Source organism: Canis lupus, chromosome 15 (genome assembly GCF_048164855.1).
Source record: "Canis lupus baileyi chromosome 15, mCanLup2.hap1, whole genome shotgun sequence".
Classification (NCBI taxonomy): domain Eukaryota; kingdom Metazoa; phylum Chordata; class Mammalia; order Carnivora; family Canidae; genus Canis; species Canis lupus.
Genome location: NC_132852.1, coordinates 25,016,601 through 25,034,879, shown reverse-complemented (window position 1 = coordinate 25,034,879; position 18,279 = coordinate 25,016,601). Strand labels below are relative to the sequence as shown.

The 18,279-nt window shown below is 35.9% G+C and overlaps 1 protein-coding gene across 10 annotated transcripts in view; it reads right to left on the bottom strand.

Annotated features, from left to right (window-relative positions):
• Positions 1-18,279, bottom strand: part of DLC1 (DLC1 Rho GTPase activating protein) — a 493,356-nt gene that overhangs the window by 199,861 nt on the left and 275,216 nt on the right. For all 10 annotated transcript variants that reach the window (XR_012007573.1, XR_012007574.1, XM_072776234.1 and 7 more), the window contains one exon: positions 5,405-5,438. Coding sequence is in view for 8 of the 10 variants with exons in the window: in XM_072776234.1 (XP_072632335.1) it covers positions 5,405-5,438 (34 nt within the window). In the remaining 2 variants the exon portion in view is untranslated. The remainder of the gene's footprint in view (positions 1-5,404; positions 5,439-18,279) is intronic.

Below are 18,279 nucleotides of genomic sequence, written 5' to 3'. Positions count from 1 at the left end.
CAGTAGATATTGAAACATGACTTAGAGTGGAATACATCACAGGGATGAGTCTGTATCAAGCAATGATAGTGAGATTGGAAAGGGGAGCACATCTTTGCATTTTAGCTCTTTTCTGCTGTTGTTGTTGTCTGTATTCCCCTTCTCAGTGATCAAAGGCAGTCAAGAAAATTAATACCAAAAGGCACCAAATCTGGGCTTTGTTATTGGTATGTTTACAAGAACTTGGAATGAAATCATGAAAAACCCTGATTTTTTTCCCCCTCACATATTTGTCACAAAGAAGTGTTTGATTTCTATGCTCTGCCTTAGTAGCCACAACACAAAGTTTAGAGAGACTGTGAATCTGTTATATGGTTCTGAAAGCTATCTTTCACGAGTGTTTCAGGCTACAATTATTCATTATCTTGATTTTAACATTTTCTTGCCAATGAACTAACCTAGAGGCAGGAATACAAACATTCTAAGAAAAATGACCAAGGAATGCAACCAAAGTCACATTCTAAGTCATTTTTCTCAATGGTGCCCTTTACATATTTGTGTGGGATAGATCCCCAAATAACACCATTAATTAATTATCCAGTTGAAATATTTGGCAGTTGTGGGGGTAGTAGGAGTACTGGGTGGTAGGGGCAGTTAAATAAATTTTTAGAACCATATCAACATTAAATCATCAAGATTGAAGCTAAAGCATCTTTGTAATTATAATTTATTGGTTAGCATGTATTTACAGAACACTCACTATGTGCTTATCAGCTGTTTTAATTATAGGGCACACAAAGACAATATTCCTTATCTAGGAAAGTTCATGGCCTAGAGATGAGGACATACAACAAAGCAAGATGATAAAGATTGCTGTAACAAACCTATAGAGATTTCTAGGAGCACAGAAAAATCCATGACTAACTCTGCCTGGGAAATCATTAAGGAGATATAATAAATTTGGATCTAATATTTGATCTAATAAAACAAGTATAATTTTCAAGATATGCAAGGCAAAAAATTTGCCATTTTTGGCAATAATTATGGTCTATTTTCCAGAGCTGCCATGCATTCTGACAAAATTTGCAAGGTGTTCTGTGATTTTATTTTAGAATGAGAGATTTCATATTACTCAATATTACTACTTTTCAAATATGCTCAGAGAGTCATATTTTGGTGACTAAAATGCAATGCTAATTTTCTAATTTATATACATCTATAGAGGGTGATTCTAAATCATAAATGTAGAATTTTTTTCTCCCATGCAATTAAATGAAACTATATTCATTGAAGATGAAGAGAAACATGGTCCATATCCTCTTTTCCCCCAGAATAAACCATTTCTCTCTTTCTCTATCTCTGCCTATCATCCGTATTTTTTTGAAAGGTGATTGCATGATCCAGGCAAAAGTAGAAACTTGATACTAATGGAAAAGTTTCTATAACTGAATGAAGAGGCTAAAGTTGGATGAACAAACCAGCAAACCAACACAAGAGAAGAGAAATAAGAGAAAATACTGGTAGATATATTGGAGAGACTCCTAGCAGGAAACAGATGGTATATTGGGTAAACTGAGGAAAGCTTGGTAACAGAACTATTTATAAAGATTAGGGAAGCCAGAAGGGCAAGAGGAGAATGATTTTCAGCACCTGCTAAGTTGGGTGGAAAGGGTCACCTAAGAGAAGCCAGCAGTGATTCCTTGGGAAAGAGATGGGAACTAACTACCCAACCTCACAGTCCCACTGTCATGCCCTGCCTTATTTTCCTCCCAGTTTCCTCCAGCTCCTCATTGGTGAAATAGGGAAGATAAAAAGGTGGGCAGCCCACTGATTCTGTCCACACTAGTCAAGCCTCCAGGGCACAGAGCTGGGAAGAAGCAGTGGATCTCAGTGACAAAAAGGGCATATCTAGTATGATAAATTATACTACTACCAGATTACAAATGGCCAGGTATCATGCAGGAAGTTTGACCTTAGCCTGTGGAGAGCAGGGAGACAAAGAAAATGTTCAGGCAGGAATTGATATGACCAGGTGGTGCTTTTCAAACATCACTCTGGTGACCGTTAGAGAGTGGACTGATGTAATGACAGGTCGAGGCAGGGAAAGCAGTTCTGGTTGCTGTTGTGAAAGTCCAGTGGGAAGTGGGGGGCTCCATTAATGCAATGGCAGGGAGAAGGGATGATGGTTGATTAGAAGGCAGTGTTGACAGCATTGTGTACAGGGGGTGAGGGAGTGAGGATGGGAGCTGGGAAGATAGGATCCAATTACCCCGGGATTAAGGATGCAGTGGATAATGTAGTCATAGGAAGAGAGGATGCAGGGTATACATTTCTCATAGACTAATTGTTTGTGAAAACTGAAGATTATCTGTTCACAAGAGAGAATTTCACCCTAATAGAGACAGGACTTTCTAATGAGAGGTTAAAATACGACCAACTCTGCCTATGCTATGATAACTTCTGTCTGAATTAACTTACTCAGAGGCTTACAGAGAAAGTGATCTCTTTTTTCCACATGGACGGCTGCTTAACTGTTAATTGGTGCCCCGAGGAAGCATTTAAGAGCTCTTAGAGCAGACATGGGCAGCAGTAACACAGCTAGATTCTATTTGGCTTGTACACATGGTAATTATAAGCACAACCAATTATCATAAAAAACAGCTACCATTTTTTAGGGCCTATTTTGTGCCAAGCATTGTTGCCTTACAACAACAACATGGCAGCTTCTTTATTTATACTCTAGAAATGAGAAAATGAGGAGGTTAAGTAACTTGCTTAAGGCCACACAGATAGGAAGCAGATGTGCTAGAGAATATACCAAAGGCATTGGGCCCATTCTTTAGGGGCATACAGTTGCTGGTGGCATGGAGGAGGTTATATGAAAATACTATATGTTGGATATGATTATACATTACTATGTGATTATGATTTTTTAAAGCAAATTAATTGGATTCTATTTCAGATCATGAGAATGTACATTTTAATACTTTGATTCTTTTCCTGGGAACTTTCTGAATAAGGTGGTTTAAGAAATTCTCAATTTAGAAGAAGAAAAGGTAGATGCTGGGCCAATGGATTATTCTTGACTAGAGATTGAGTTCCTTCAGGGCAAGGAACATGCCTTATTGGTAAACTGCTTCCTTGATATAACCTAATAAGATGCCTAGAATATGTTGCTGTTCAATACGTATATTTCTGGAATAACGAACCAATGGGAGGCTCTTTCAAAGTGCCTCTCCTTGGAAATTTTTGTCATCACAAGGTGGAAGATGAGCAGCAGGATTAATTCCACCAGGATGTATTTATATAGCAACATGGATCAGAATAGAAGATGTCTACTTAAAGCATACACAGAAACAACCACACAACTGTATCTCAAGAATTATTAATGGAATGTACCCAAAATGATTTTTTTTAGAGCTTCACAAGGCCTGGTGGGATTGGTTCCAGTTGGCTTGGATGAGAGGTCACACAGATTAAAAATAGACTTTCTTAATATGGAACAATAGGCTACATTCATTTAACAAGACAGAAAAAAAATAACAGGCCTTAGGGGCGGGAATGAAGCTTAATCCTATTTAAGAGCTCAATTAACCCTCAGAAGATTGAGTAGGTACTCTCTCTTCATTGCCACTCTTCTGTCTTGCCGAGCTTAAAATCCAAGATTCATAAAGAGGAATAAAGAGATTCATATTTGTATATAATACTGAAAATATTTTAAATAGGGTCATAATAAAGTTTAGAAATATAAGAATTAGTTTGCTTAGTCTGTTATGGTCCTTTAAAACTTGAAATAAGTCATATTCTGTTTTGTCAAATCCTTTACCATTATTAACAAAATATTCAAACACAAGCCTTTATCTTGACACATAAATTCACTGATTTTAAAAAAATCATTTATTTCTTATACTATCAAACAAAATTACATTTCCTTCTAAGCTAATCAGTACATTCTTAAGAAATCCATATCAAACTCCATGGTGGAGTACATTCTATCACTCTAATGATTTAATACACAGAAGCCAGGTTCTATTCAAATCAGTCCATCTGGGTTAAGCATCTGAGACCTGGGTAGGTCATTTGTATCAACTGGTAGATCCTACTTTCAAAGAGATTCCATCTCTTTGAATGGAATTTATCAGCTTTTTTCATTCATGCCCCATCATTATAGAAATGACCCAAATAGAGCATTGAAAAGTAACAATGTCTTGTTTTTGTTTCTTGCAGTTGAATTACGATAAAATGCGGTAGTTACATTATAGTTACACTTTTTGTTTAGTTAGTTCTTTGTTTTTATAAACATATCTTTAAAATATTTGAGAAGCTTGAAAAATTGAAGGTCCTCTCCCTATCAAACGGAAATCATTTAAAGATATTTCTGCCTCTCCATTCCCCCAAGCAGTAGCATTTCTATCCCTTCTTCCCCTTCCCCACCAGCCAAGAATTCACATCTTAATTTTCTCCTTGGGGTATGAAAGAATTTGCTGACGTTCTGGAATAAGATGACAGCTTTGCTCTGTTATATACTTTGTTTAAATTGCAGCTACTCTTGGAAATTACAGAGAATGTCACAACCCAAGATAAAGCATGACTTTGGCTAAGTTTTTTTCTCTTTGTGATGCAAATGTTACTTAACCATTTATTTCTGGTCCCAACTAGACAGTGAATACATCTATTTTTGGTATTAGAGCACTGGGACTATAATTGGGATTCAGTTACTACATGCTACTAATCCATATAATACCACTGCCTTGTTAAATTGAACAGTTTTTCTCTTGAACTGACACAAGATGCCAGTTCAATATTTTTCTTTTGTTCTGAAGGCTACTTTTCAACATATTAGAGTAAAGAAATCAGACACAGCCTAAACATGAGAGAAAAGTTTAGCTCATAGAAGCATATAAACTATGAAAACTTTTGTGTGAAAACCACCTAGCAGTGAAAGTAAGATCACTGAACTAGAAAGAGAGTATTCTCCATATAAAAATAATCTAAAACTAATGTTTTAATCATTAAGTTTGATGGGTAAAGTCATTTAAATCATGTTATCTTTTAGATGACACTATAAACTTTGAATGCAGCTCTTAAAAATCACAAATATCTAATTTCTAAGTTCTATGTTTCAAGTTTGGTAATATATCTTCGATCTGTTTTTTAAAAAGATTATTATTATTATTATTATTATTATTATTATACATAAAACCTAAAACAGTATTGAGGAAGCTCAAAAGATTTTTTTAAAAGCACCTGAAACCACCAATCCAAGTCTAATTTTTCGCATTTCCATGTTTCTCATCAGTCCCTATTAATCTCCCATGATACTGCTAAATAGCTATATACACTTTTGATATTTAATGAAATGTCTACACAAAGATGGAATTTTATTCTAGAATATGATGAAAAACATAACCAAATGTCCACTTACCAGCCTTTTCCTTGTCTGAAATGCCTGGAATAGTCTGAAAAAAAAAAAAAAGAAGTCACAGAATTGTTATTATTAGAAAGAAACACCAAAACATTATCAGGAACAAAATGAACTACCATAAATGGAGCAAAAATTAAATAGAACCCAAGAGTAGAAAAATGAGTGGGCACAAAAACTGAATAGACATCTTTCCATAGAAAGTATACAAATGGCCAATAAGTACATGAAGAGGTGCTCAACATCACTAATCATCAGGGAAATGTAGATTAAAATCACAATGAGATATTACCTCCCAACTGTTAAAATAGTAATCAAGAAAAAGTCACAAAATAAGTGTTGGCAAGGGTGTGAAGGAAAGGAAACCCTTGTGCACTGTTGGTGGGAGTGTAAACTGCACAGCCATTGTGGAAAACAGCATGAAATTTCCTCAAAAAAAAAAAAAAAAAAAAAAAAAGAACTACTGTATGATCCAGCAACCAAACTTCTGGTTATATACCCATAGGAAATGAAAAGAGGGTATCAAAGAGATAGCTGTGCTTGCATATTCATTGCAGCATTGTTGAGAGAAGCCAAGATATGGTAACAGCCTAAATAAATGTCCTTCAATGAATGAATGCAAAAGAAGATGTGGTATATACACAATAGAATATTATTCAGGAATGAGAAAGAAGAAAATCTTGCCATTTGCAATCACATAAACCTTGAGGGCATTATGCTAAGTGAAATAAGCCAGACAGAGAAAGACAAATGCTGTATGGTATCCTTTATATGTGGAATGTAAAAAAAAAAAAAAAAAAAAAAAAAAAAAAAAAAAAAAAAAGAGAAAAAAAGAAAAGAAAAGAAAAGAAAAGAAAAAAGAAAAGAAAAAGTGAAACTTCTAGAATCAGAGAGTAGAAATGTTGTGAGGGTCTGGATAAATAAGAAAGATTTGGTAAAAGGGTATATAAACTTTCAGTTGTAAGATGAACAAGGACTGAGGATCAAATGTATAACACGGTGACTATAGTTAATAACACTGTACTGTATAATTAAAATTTGCTATGAGAGTAGAACTTGTGTTTTTACAAAAAAAAAAGATGAGAAGTGATGAATGTGGTAATTAAGTGGAAATCCTTTCACAATGTATATGTATTCCAATTATTGTGATAGAAAACTTTAAATATCTTACAATTTTGTCAATTATACCTCAATAAAGCTTAAAAGAAAAGTAAAAGAAAAATGAAAGTTGAGGAACTATCAGGAATGTTATCAGACGCAGGTATAATAATTGTTAATCATGTAATTATTTTCTTCCCTGAAAACACATATTAACCCTAAAAACATATTGGCAATAAATGAAACCAAAGACATTCTTTGAATTTGGGTAGAATTTTTTAGTTCAATTTCTTTGTCCTGTTTTGGAAGACAGAAAAAGTAAATTGTCTGGTGAGTTTCTGTGCATTTCAAATCTCTGCCCTATCTCTTTGAGGCTCAGATTCCTCCTTTATTAGATGGGGACAATCACATCTACTTCTTAAGGTTGCTTAAAGGACCAACTGTGGTAGCTTTGATAAAGCATTTGAGGTCTTCAGGAAAAGGTAACTGCTGTTACTATTTGTTTCTATGGGCTCTAGGCCAATGGGTCAATTTATTAATAGGAGTGTTCTAGAAGTTCCATTCCCAGCAACTATCATCTATCACTACCATTGTTTAAAAATTAGAGTTCAGGAGATGTTTACAAAAGAGTTTAACGTATAAATGTCTAGTTCTACTCTCAGTGGATATTCTAAAACAAATTAAGGAAGTTGAATTTCTGTTTCCCATTCACCTGAGTTATTCATGTATACAATATCATGCACATGAGGGTATTAACTTGTATTGGAAGACTTCAATACATCTGAGCCACTGGGATTTGATACCTTCTACCCAAAACCACTGACCAAACAAAATATCTACAACTGACATGTCTCCTTCTCTTTCGGGACAAAGTCCTCAGAGTTGGGGTAAGAAAAGTAGACTTAAATGGATAATTAATTTTGTTGTACATGCATGTATGTGCATGTGTGTGTGTGTGTGTGTGTGTGTGTGTGTGTGAAAGAGAGAGACAGAGAGAGAGAAAGGGAGGGAGGAAGAGAGAGGAAATTTCACATGCACCTAGGTTGCAGATACGCCTACGGAAATAGAATAGCATCAATCTTCATTTCCAGAAATATCAAATATCAAGATATCTATGTATCTTTGTGAGATATTGATTACTGCTGAGACCCTGACCTTTGGAACTTAGGGAATTTGGAGGTTGATACAATTTCCAAATAAGGGGCAAATATCTCTCTGGGTAAAAATAGAGGGGGCTTTTATTTTGGCAATATTAATCCATAGTGAAAGTATATTTTGACTCAATCTCTATCTACATTTAGTTGTTTACTTCTTGTTCTCTGAGTGTGAATGCTGACTCTGCATCCTGGCAAATGTGCAGCTGTGAGGAAGAGTATCAGGTGAGTACATGGCAGGGTGGAAAGTCATGTCCAGAGACCAGGACATTGAAGGGATTGCATAGGCTCTAGGTATCTCCTTCAGCATCCTTTCATTTATAGCTGGGTCATCTATTTTTTCTTTCTTTCAGGAAGAACTGCTGTGATTCTACAGTTTAGAAAAACTGTTTCCCCCTTTACAGAAAAATTACCACACAGTGTTAGTGATATTTGTTTACTTCTTATGTATCTTTTTTGAGAGGGGTTTAAAAATGAACTTACATTTGGGGCGCCTGGGTGGCTCAGTCAGTTGAGCATCCGGCCCTTGATTTTGGCTGAGGTCATGGTCTCAGGGCGTGATATTGAGAGCCCCCAACAGACTCCATGCTGAACATGAAGACTGTTTAGGATTCTCTCTCTCCTTCCCCCCAACCTCCCTCTTGTGTGCATTCTCTCTCTCTCTCTCTAAAAAAAAAAAAAAAAAAAAAAAAAAAAAGGACTTAAATTCACACTGTGTGTTATATTTTAAGCTTAGCCCCTAGATTTCCTCCCTGCCTGGAGATGAGGTCTTTCAGATTAAATTTTCTCTTCTGTGACCAGTAAATAATAAAACAAAGCCAAAACCCTTCCATTGAGAAGATTGTAAATGTTGGTAAAGGTTGGTGATAAGCAGTTAAAAGATGTTCGTGGAGAAAGTGCCTCAGAAAAAAATAGAAAATATTTACTAGGTTCTGAATATGTACAAGGTACAGTTTTCAGCTTTCGCCTGCATAAACTCACTGAATCCTTAGAATAACCAATGGAGTCCTGGAAAGGGAAGTAACTTATGTGAGGCCACAGTCAGTGATGGAAGCCAGGACACAACCATTGGCATGCTGGCCTCTGAGGTCACTAACACTAGTTTGAAAATACTAATTAGAGTCTTTTTAAAACAAAGGAGAAGAAAAATTTGGAGAGATTCCATGCTAAAATATTGACTGAGATCACAAAATATCTGTGCAGGAATATCTGTATGAGGTATTTATAAATTATCTAAATAAGCCATCTCTTCTTATAAAAAAAGGCATTTTAAGATGAATTGAATGTCTTGCCCCAAATCACAAGTTGACTAGCAACAAGTCTTTTCCATATTTTGTTCTATTTGATTACAAAGTGTATAGCAAACACATATAAGTAAATATTTAATAAAAATGTTAAACAATGAGTTGTACTACAAAACAAAAATATTTTAGCCTCCACGGAGCCAGTGCCTATTACTTTAGAATATCACTATATTCTGTATGATGCTTTAAGCCTCCAAGGCTCACTTTCATGAAATAATTGCATGATGTGGAGGTAGGAGAGTCAAAGTTTAATGCACCCAGAATTTTATAACTGCTCTTTCAAAGTAAAACCACACAGTCAACAGCTGAATGTCTCTCAGCTGGTTTATCTTTGTTTTGTTTTTGTTGTTGTTGCTTTTTTTTTTTTTTTTGGTTTATCTTTGAATTTGAGGGAGAATTGTCTCTCTAGAAAAGTTTTAGAAGTAAATTTTTAAAATGCTGACACTTCATTTTAAACTAATTAAAGCTATATGTTGATTTCTAAATTACATGCCTTACATTATCCTATGTATAGAAACCCTTGGCCAAGTGTTCCTTCCTTGTGGAATACAAGTTGTGGAATACAACTGGAAGTTTCTTCCAGTTGAAGAATACATGAAAGACAGGACAGTTCCATACAGTGGATGCTCAATGGCAAGGATTAGCATCATCACTGATGTGACATCAAAAGAAGTGAGAAGACAGTAAATAAGTAGAACTATCCAGGTAGAAATGGAATGGTTTTCTTGGGCACTGAACCCTTCGGAAGGAGTATTGGTCTAAAGATTGGTCTTTTGCCTTTGACTTCAGAGAAGAGGCATGGCTGGATTTGGGCTTCAGGTCTTTTTTTTTTTTTTTAAGATTTTATTTATTCATGAGAGACACACACAGAGAGCCAGAGACATAGGCAGAAGGAGAAGCAGGCTCCCCACAAGGAGCTTGATGCGGGACTCAAGAATCCTGGGATCATGACCTAAGCCAAAGGCAGATGCTCAACCACTGAGCCACTCAGGTGCCCTGGGCTTCAGATCTTCAGGTTCCATAGTGTTATATCTATTTCTGTGCTTGAAACAAAACAGTCCATGCAAGGTGGCTCTATAGTCTGGTACACAGTAGGTTTCATCAAACATTTGTGGAATTAAAGAACCAAACACATATCCATATATACAGTTTAAGAAACATGTATGACTATTGCTTATGAGAAAGCTCCTATAAAAAGCATATTTTTGAATTCATTAGGGGTTTTTGTTAATAGTTACCATATGTTTCATTTGAACTGTATCCTCAGGAAGTGATTTAACATTTCTGGCAATAAAGCAATTAAATAGGATTTTCCTGCTGCCCATATGGGTTCGCTGTAACTTCATATTTTCTTCTCTTATTTCTTAATGGAACAAAGGGAAGTCTACTAATAACTTCCAAATGAGAGAAAAACACCATTCGTGTCTTGTTATTCTTCTTTTCAATATACAAATGATAGGATAACAATCTTATATATATTTTTTAATGGCTGTACTGACCCTCCAGTAGTTCCCTACAAGTCAAGATTTTCATTTGTGTTGATCTGTGAAGGTGTTTTATAATTGAATTTTAAAAAGCCATTAAAGAGAAAGCATTTTAGGAAAGGAGGAGTAAATAATTCTCTTTCTCTTAATGAGGTCTTTTAAAGCTGTGTGTGGGAGCTTAGACTGTGTGTGTGTCTGTTTATGTTTTTGACGTGAAACATGGTTACGGGAAATGCTGGTTTTGACATGCCTTCCGGAAATGTTGTAGACATATGTTGATTCTTTCGGTCTGCTGCTAGAATGACTTTCTACACTTACAGGAGGGACCTCAGCTGGACACCTTTTAAGAACTTAAACAAGTACACAGAAGCTGCTAACATGCTGTCACATAAGTAATAGATGTCATATCTGGCTTCATTTTTGTACAATGGCAATTTATTGATCTAATTTCTTCTTGATGATTTCAGTTGGAAATGGAGTATGATTTTTCCTCTTTAATGTGCTATTTTCATAATATGCCATGTCCCTCACTTATATAAGTTATTTCTCTCTTAGTTCTTTGGAATCAGAACCATAGAAAACTACCATTAAGAAGGCGCTTTGAAAGCCTATCTTCCAATCACTGGGCCTTTAAGCTAGACTGACAATTTAAGCATGACAATTGATTTTGTATTTTCTCTCTTTATAGGCAGCACTTGTTTTGCATATTTTATTAGACATGTTCACACAGAAATGGCTAAGGTACTCTCTATTGTTTTATTTATTTATTTATTTTATTTTTAAAATTTTTATTTATTTATGATAGTCACACAGAGAGAGAGAGAGAGAGAGAGAGAGAGAGGCAGAGACACAGGCAGAGGGAGAAGCAGGCTCCATGCACCGGGAGCCCGACGTGGGATTCGATCCTCGGTCTCCAGTATCATGCCCTGGGCCAAAGGCAGGCACTAAACCACTGCGCCACTCAGGGATCCCCTCTCTATTGTTTTATAAGCATTCTCTTCATTTGCCTCTAAAACGGCAAGAATCAGTGGCAAAGTAATTTATTCCTTCCCCTCAAAAACATTCACTTTTGTTCCCACAAAAATATTTTACAGACAGATTTCAAAATGGGTAATCATGTCCTTAGAAATTGCAGGAAAACATCCTCCAGTGATGGAGCAGCCTCTGTCCCAAATGAGGGCGCAAGAGCCCATTGTGGCCACAATGGGTAACAGGAAGAGTTTAGAGCTTCACATTTTGGGGAAGACATAGGAGACAACATAAAAGAAAAGAAGGTAAGTTGAAAAATGAGTTTATTTCCCATCTCTTTATTTAAAAACTCTTTTCAAATCAGGCCAGTATGTGATACTGTTAGTAGTCAGTGATTTCTATGTCATCTCACTTGAACAAAGAAGTTCACTGAAAAGCTGTGTCTAATTGGCAACTGATATCACCTGTTTTGATTTACAAAGTATTTCTCTCATTTTGACAGTCACCATTCTTTTATTAAAAATATAGGCTCTTGGGATCCCTGGGTGGCTCAGCGGTTTAGCGCCTGCCTTTGGCCGAGAGTGTGATCCTGGAGTCCCGGGATCGACTCCCACGTCGGGCTCCCGGCATAGAGCCTGCTTTTCCCTCCTCCTGTGTCTCTGCCTCTCTCTCTCTCTATATATATGTCTATCATGAATTTTTATATATATATAAAATTCATGATATATATATATATATAGGCTCTTCATGGTGGAGGGGACTTAGGTATCATTTAGGTGTGTTTCCCAAACTACTTCTAATACTACCTTTTCAATTTTAACTACATACACATATCACTTATAAATTTTTTATTTAATAAAATTTAAATATTATATTTAAATAAATATTTTTCTTGCCTTGTTCTAAATAACAAAAATAAAACACATGAATTTATGGTTTGAATTTTTGGTTGTATTATTCATACTACACATTAAAATAAATAACTATTAAAATTTAAAATAATTATCCCTGTGTCAGCTGATGTTTACCAATAATCTATGTAACCCTGGGAAACACTGATCTAGTTCTTTGTCTGTCATTTTGCCTATAAGGATGTTGAGATCCAGAGGGATTAATGATTTACTGGATGTTATAGACCTTAAGTAGGCCAATTGGGGATTAGAGTAGAATATGGTTCTGAAAGCACTGTCTACAATACATTAATTCCTAAGACTGATGAAGTCAAAGGTCACCAAGGTCTTACCCCCTAGAATTTATGATTTCAATTAAACTTAGCTTCTGAATCATTCAATGGAAGATAAAGGAAATTCAGTTACAGTGGAAGAGACATGTGTTAGGAAGATTGATATATATATATATATCAAAGTGAAGTGAAATAAATGTATGTATAATTACCTGAGAAATGTAATTGTGCATCCTTACTTCCAAAAAGAATTTGACATGTCCTATTTAATGGAATTGTCAGCCATATTGAGGAATCCTTTTTATTGGGGGGTGGGGGGACAACATTTCTTTAGCAAGCTAGATAAACAGAAAAATCCATGGCTGTGTCACATTGAATTAACTCTTCTCAGAATTTATAGATGCTCTTAATTTTAATGCTTCTGTATTTCCAATAAATCACTTAATATTATTCATGAGAGAGCTCAATATCCTTTAGATACATTTTCTTTTTTTTAATTTATTTTTTATTGGTGTTCAATTTACCAACATACAGAATAACCCCCAGTGCCCGTCACCCATTCACTCCCACCCCCCGCCCTCCTCCCCTTCTACCACCCCTAGTTCGTTTCCCAGAGTTAGCAGTCTTTACGTTCTGTCTCCCTTTCTGATATTTCCCACACATTTCTTCTCCCTTCCCTTATATTCCCTTTCACTATTATTTATATTCCCCAAATGAATGAGAACATATAATGTTTGTCCTTCTCCGACTGACTTACTTCACTCAGCATAATACCCTCCAGTTCCATCCACGTTGAAGCAAATGGTGGGTATTTGTCATTTCTAATAGCTGAGGAATATTCCATTGTATACATAAACCACATCTTCTTTATCCATTCAACTTTCGTTGGACACCGAGGCTCCTTCCACAGTTTGGCTATCGTGGCCATTGCTGCTATAAACATCGGGGTGCAGGTGTCCCGGCGTTTCATTGCATTTGTATCTTTGGGGTAAATCCCCAACAGTGCAATTGCTGGGTCGTAGGGCATGTATATTTTTAACTGTTTGAGGAACCTCCACACAGTTTTCCAGAGTGGCTGCACCAGTTCACATTCCCACCAACAGTGTAAGAGGGTTCCCTTTTGTCCGTATCCTCTCCAACATTTGTTGTTTCCTGCCTTGTTAATTTGCCCCATTCTCACTGGTGTGAGGTGGTATCTCATTGTGGTTTTGATTTGTATTTCCCTGATGGCAAGTGATGCAGAGCATTTTCTCATATGCATGTTGGCCATGTCTATGTCTTCCTCTGTGAAATTTCTGTTCATGTCTTTTGCCCATTTCATGATTGGATTGTTTGTTTCTTTGCTGTTGAGTTTAATAAGTTCTTTATAGATCTTGGAAACTAGCCCTTTATCTGATATGTCAGAGAGTTAGAACAAATTATTTTAAGATTTGTGTGGAATCAGAAAAGACCCCGAATAGCCAGGGGAATTTTAAAAAAGAAAACCATATCTGGGGGCATCACAATGCCAGATTTCAGGTTGTACTACAAAGCTGTGGTCATCAAGACAGTGTGGTACTGGCACAAAAACAGACACATAGATCAATGGAACAGAATAGAGAACCCAGAAGTGGACCCTCAACTTTATGGTCAACTAATATTCGATAAAGGAGGAAAGACTATCCATTGGAAGAAAGACAGTCTCTTCAATAAATGGTGCTGGGAAAATTGGACATCCACATGCAGAAGAATGAAACTAGACCACTCTCTTTCACCATACACAAAGATAAACTCAAAATGGATGAAAGATCTAAATGTGAGACAAGATTCCATCAAAATCCTAGAGAAGAACACAGGCAACACCCTTTTTGAACTCGGCCATAGTAACTTCTTGCAAGATACATCCACGAAGGCAAAAGAAACAAAAGCAAAAATGAACTATTGGGACTTCATCAAGATAAGAAGCTTTTGCACAGCAAAGGATACAGTCAACAAAACTAAAAGACAACCTACAGAATGGGAGAAGATATTTGCAAATGACATATCAGATAGATACATTTTCATGTTATAAATTCCTTTCAATATTTAACAAGTCCTGTCTCCCTCCCCAACCTTGTAATTATGAAAGTTCAATGCCAAATGCATTAATTTAAGGAACTATTTTGGTATAATTGTTTTACCTTTTACATGGTTTTATATAATTTTGGTACTTTATTAATCCTACTTGGTGACTCTTGCTGTAAGTTACTCTATTTTTGTGATTTGCAAGGTATGTATTCTAAAACATCTGATTTTATGTCAACCTTAGTAATTCTGAAAGAAGAATCATTGCTGAAGTACCTGAATATGTTCATAAATTTCACTAGAAAAATTGTATTATTTCTTCCTTCTTGGATATTTGCAAATTTTTCAAAAATCAATTTGTGAGTTCTTCAAAAGATTCTTTTATATTTTGGTACAGTGATTTGCATATAGTAGCCATTTAGAAATATTGATTATTCAAGGAGGCTTTGTTTTTTGTTTTATTTTTATTTTATTTTTTTTTCTGATTAATGAAAGTTCTCAATTAAGGAGCACCATAGACATGTAGACTTATTTTCGGTAAAGATGATACTCAAGATAAGTGACTTATTCAGAAAGCAATTGACCCTGAATTGCTGATTATTTTTCTTGATGGACAATGTTAACCAGCAATTCATCTGCTTCTCAGTGTTAAATGTGTGCCCTTTACTCCTCCTAGTATCCCTCATAATGGATTTTTTTTTCTTTTGTCCATGTCCTCATTTTTTTAGCCTGAGTCATAGTTTTCTGCTGGTGCTACCCTCCTCCTCTCTGTATCTGATGGGCACTAGAAAGGCAATTGGCCCTGATAAAATGTATTACTATATCACTGTTTTCCTTAAAATGCTTTAATGATGACCTTCTCCCCAACCCCCTCCTGGAATGCCCGGCCATTAGTCATGTGCTCTGAGATTCTCATCCTCTTATGCCTAGTTCTAGCAACTCAGTTAATAGACACATGCTATGTACCCACCAAATGCACAGGTCTTTACTACGTGCTGTGGTGGCACTAAATGAAATAAAAAGATATGCTGTTAAAAGAAATAATCTAATTATGAATTCAAGACATAAGACTAAAATAGAAAATTTGAGGTGGATATGAACAAATACTGGGTCCCTCACTGCTACTGATTGGCTCTGTGACTTTGTACAAGTTTCTAGAACTCTCTGAGCTCAGTTCCCTCATCTCTAAAAAAGAGGGTAAAACTAGTATCTACATCTCAGGGATATTCTTGATGATTCAATGGCATGCTGCACAAAAGAGGATTATTATAGTACTTGTTCAACTGCTCCCTAAGTGTAAAGTATTCTCATTGTTGGGTTTGTTATCATGATATAAGAAAGTAACTATATATTTATTCTGAAATAATGCAAAGAAGCATAGGTTGTCTGTCTCTGCCCCCTCCACTTCATTCTGTCAGATTAACTTGTTTCCTCAGGTTCATTACTCCTTTATTTATTTTGAACTATTTATAATTATTTTCTGTGTTATTTTGAAAGAAATATTTTTCCTTGTTTTTGGTCAGCTACTTCCTTTAAGTTTTATAAAACCCAGTTCAGAAGCTATCATCCTCATACCTAACCTTTAATTTGGAGACTGTCACCAACTGTTACTAGATAGCTCTATTCTTGGCCCCTTTAGGTGTCAACACGTGACACTATTCTTCTTGGGTCCTTACACCGAAAACAGGCTCCTAGTTCTGTGCAACCTGGAGCAGCAGGACTTAAGGGCATATGTGGAAGTCACATCTGTATCACAAAATGTAGAATATTTCTCTTCTGCACTTGTGGGACCTTTCTGTGACTTCTGAACTATAGGAGATATCTAGGGCCACCACTCATATTTAACCAGAACTCTTAATGGGATTTATCACTTACTGAAACTTCCCTGAACTAAATTGAATTCCATACATGATTCAGAAATTGTTGGATATATATATATATATATATATACAAATAAAATAAATTTATATATAAAAACTTATATATAAATTTATTATATATAAACATATATATAAAGGTAATACGTAATATAATACTGACTAGTAGTCTGGATAAAAGTATAGATGGAAATATACACTAATAATGAAGTAGTAGAAAGAGAAATTAAGAGTCCCATTTATATTGTATCAAAAAGAATAAAATACCTAGAAATAAACTTAACAGAGGAGGTAAAAAAGCTGTGCTATATGAAATCTATAAAACATTGATGGAAGAAATTGAAGATGACACAAAGAAATGGGAAGATATTCCATGCTCATGGATTAGGAGAACAAATACTGTTAAAATGTCAATACTACCCAAGACAATCTACAGATTCAATGCAATCCCTATCAAAATACCATAACATTTTTCACAAAACTAGAACAAATAATCCTAAAATTTGTATGGAACCACAAAAGACCCTGAACAACCAAAGCAATTTTGAAAAAGAACAAAACTGGAGGTGTCACAATACTGGATTTGAAGGTATACTACAAGGTTGCAATAATAAAAAAAGTGTGATACTGACACAAAAATAGACATATAGATCAATAGAACAGAATAGATAGCCCAGAAAAAACTCACAATTATATGGTCAGTTAATCTCTAAGAGAGGAGGCAAGAATATGCAATGGGGAAAAGACAATGTTTTCAAAAAATGGTGCTATCAAAACTATTGGGACTTCATCAAGATAAGAAGCTTTTGCACAGCAAAGGATACAGTCAACAAAACTAAAAGACAACCTACAGAATGGGAGAAGATATTCGCAAATGACATATCAGATAAAGGGCTAGTTTCCAAGATCTATAAAGAACTTACTAAACTCAACAGCAAAGAAACAAACAATCCAAACATGAAATGGGCAAAAGACATGAACAGAAATTTCACAGAGGAAGACATAGACATGGCCAAAACACACATGAGAAAATGCTCTGCATCACTTGCCATCAGGGAAATACAAATCAAAACCACAATGAGATACCACCTCACACCAGTGAGAATGGGGCAAATTAACAAGGCAGGAAACCATAAATGTTGGAGAGGATGTGTTTAGAAAGGGAACCCTCTTACACTGTTGGTGGGAATGTGAACTGGTGCAGCCACTCTGGAAAACTGTGTGGACGTTCCTCAAACAGTTAAAAATAGACCTGCCCTATGACCCAGCAATTGCACTGTTGAGGATTTACCCCAAAGATACAGATGCAATGAAACGCCGGGACACCTGCACCCCGATGTTTATAGCAGCAATGTCCACTATAGCCAAACTGTGGAAGGAGCCTCGGTGTCCAATGAAAGATGAATGGATAAAGAAGATGTGGTTTATGTATACAATGGAATATTACTCAGCCATTAGAAACGATGAATACCCACCATTTGCTTCGATGTGGATGGAACTGGAGGGTATTACGCTGAGTGAAGTAAGTCAGTCGGAGAAGGACAAACATTATATGTTCTCATTCATTTGGGGAATATAAATAATAGTGAAAGGGAATATAAGGGAAGGGAGAAGAAGTGTGTGGGAAATATCAGAAAGGGAGACAGAACATAAAGACTGCTAACTCTGGGAAATGAACTAGGGGTGGTGGAAGGGGAGGAGGGCGGGGGGTGGGGGTGAATGGGTGACGGGCACTGAGGGAGGCACTTGATGGGATGAGCACTGGG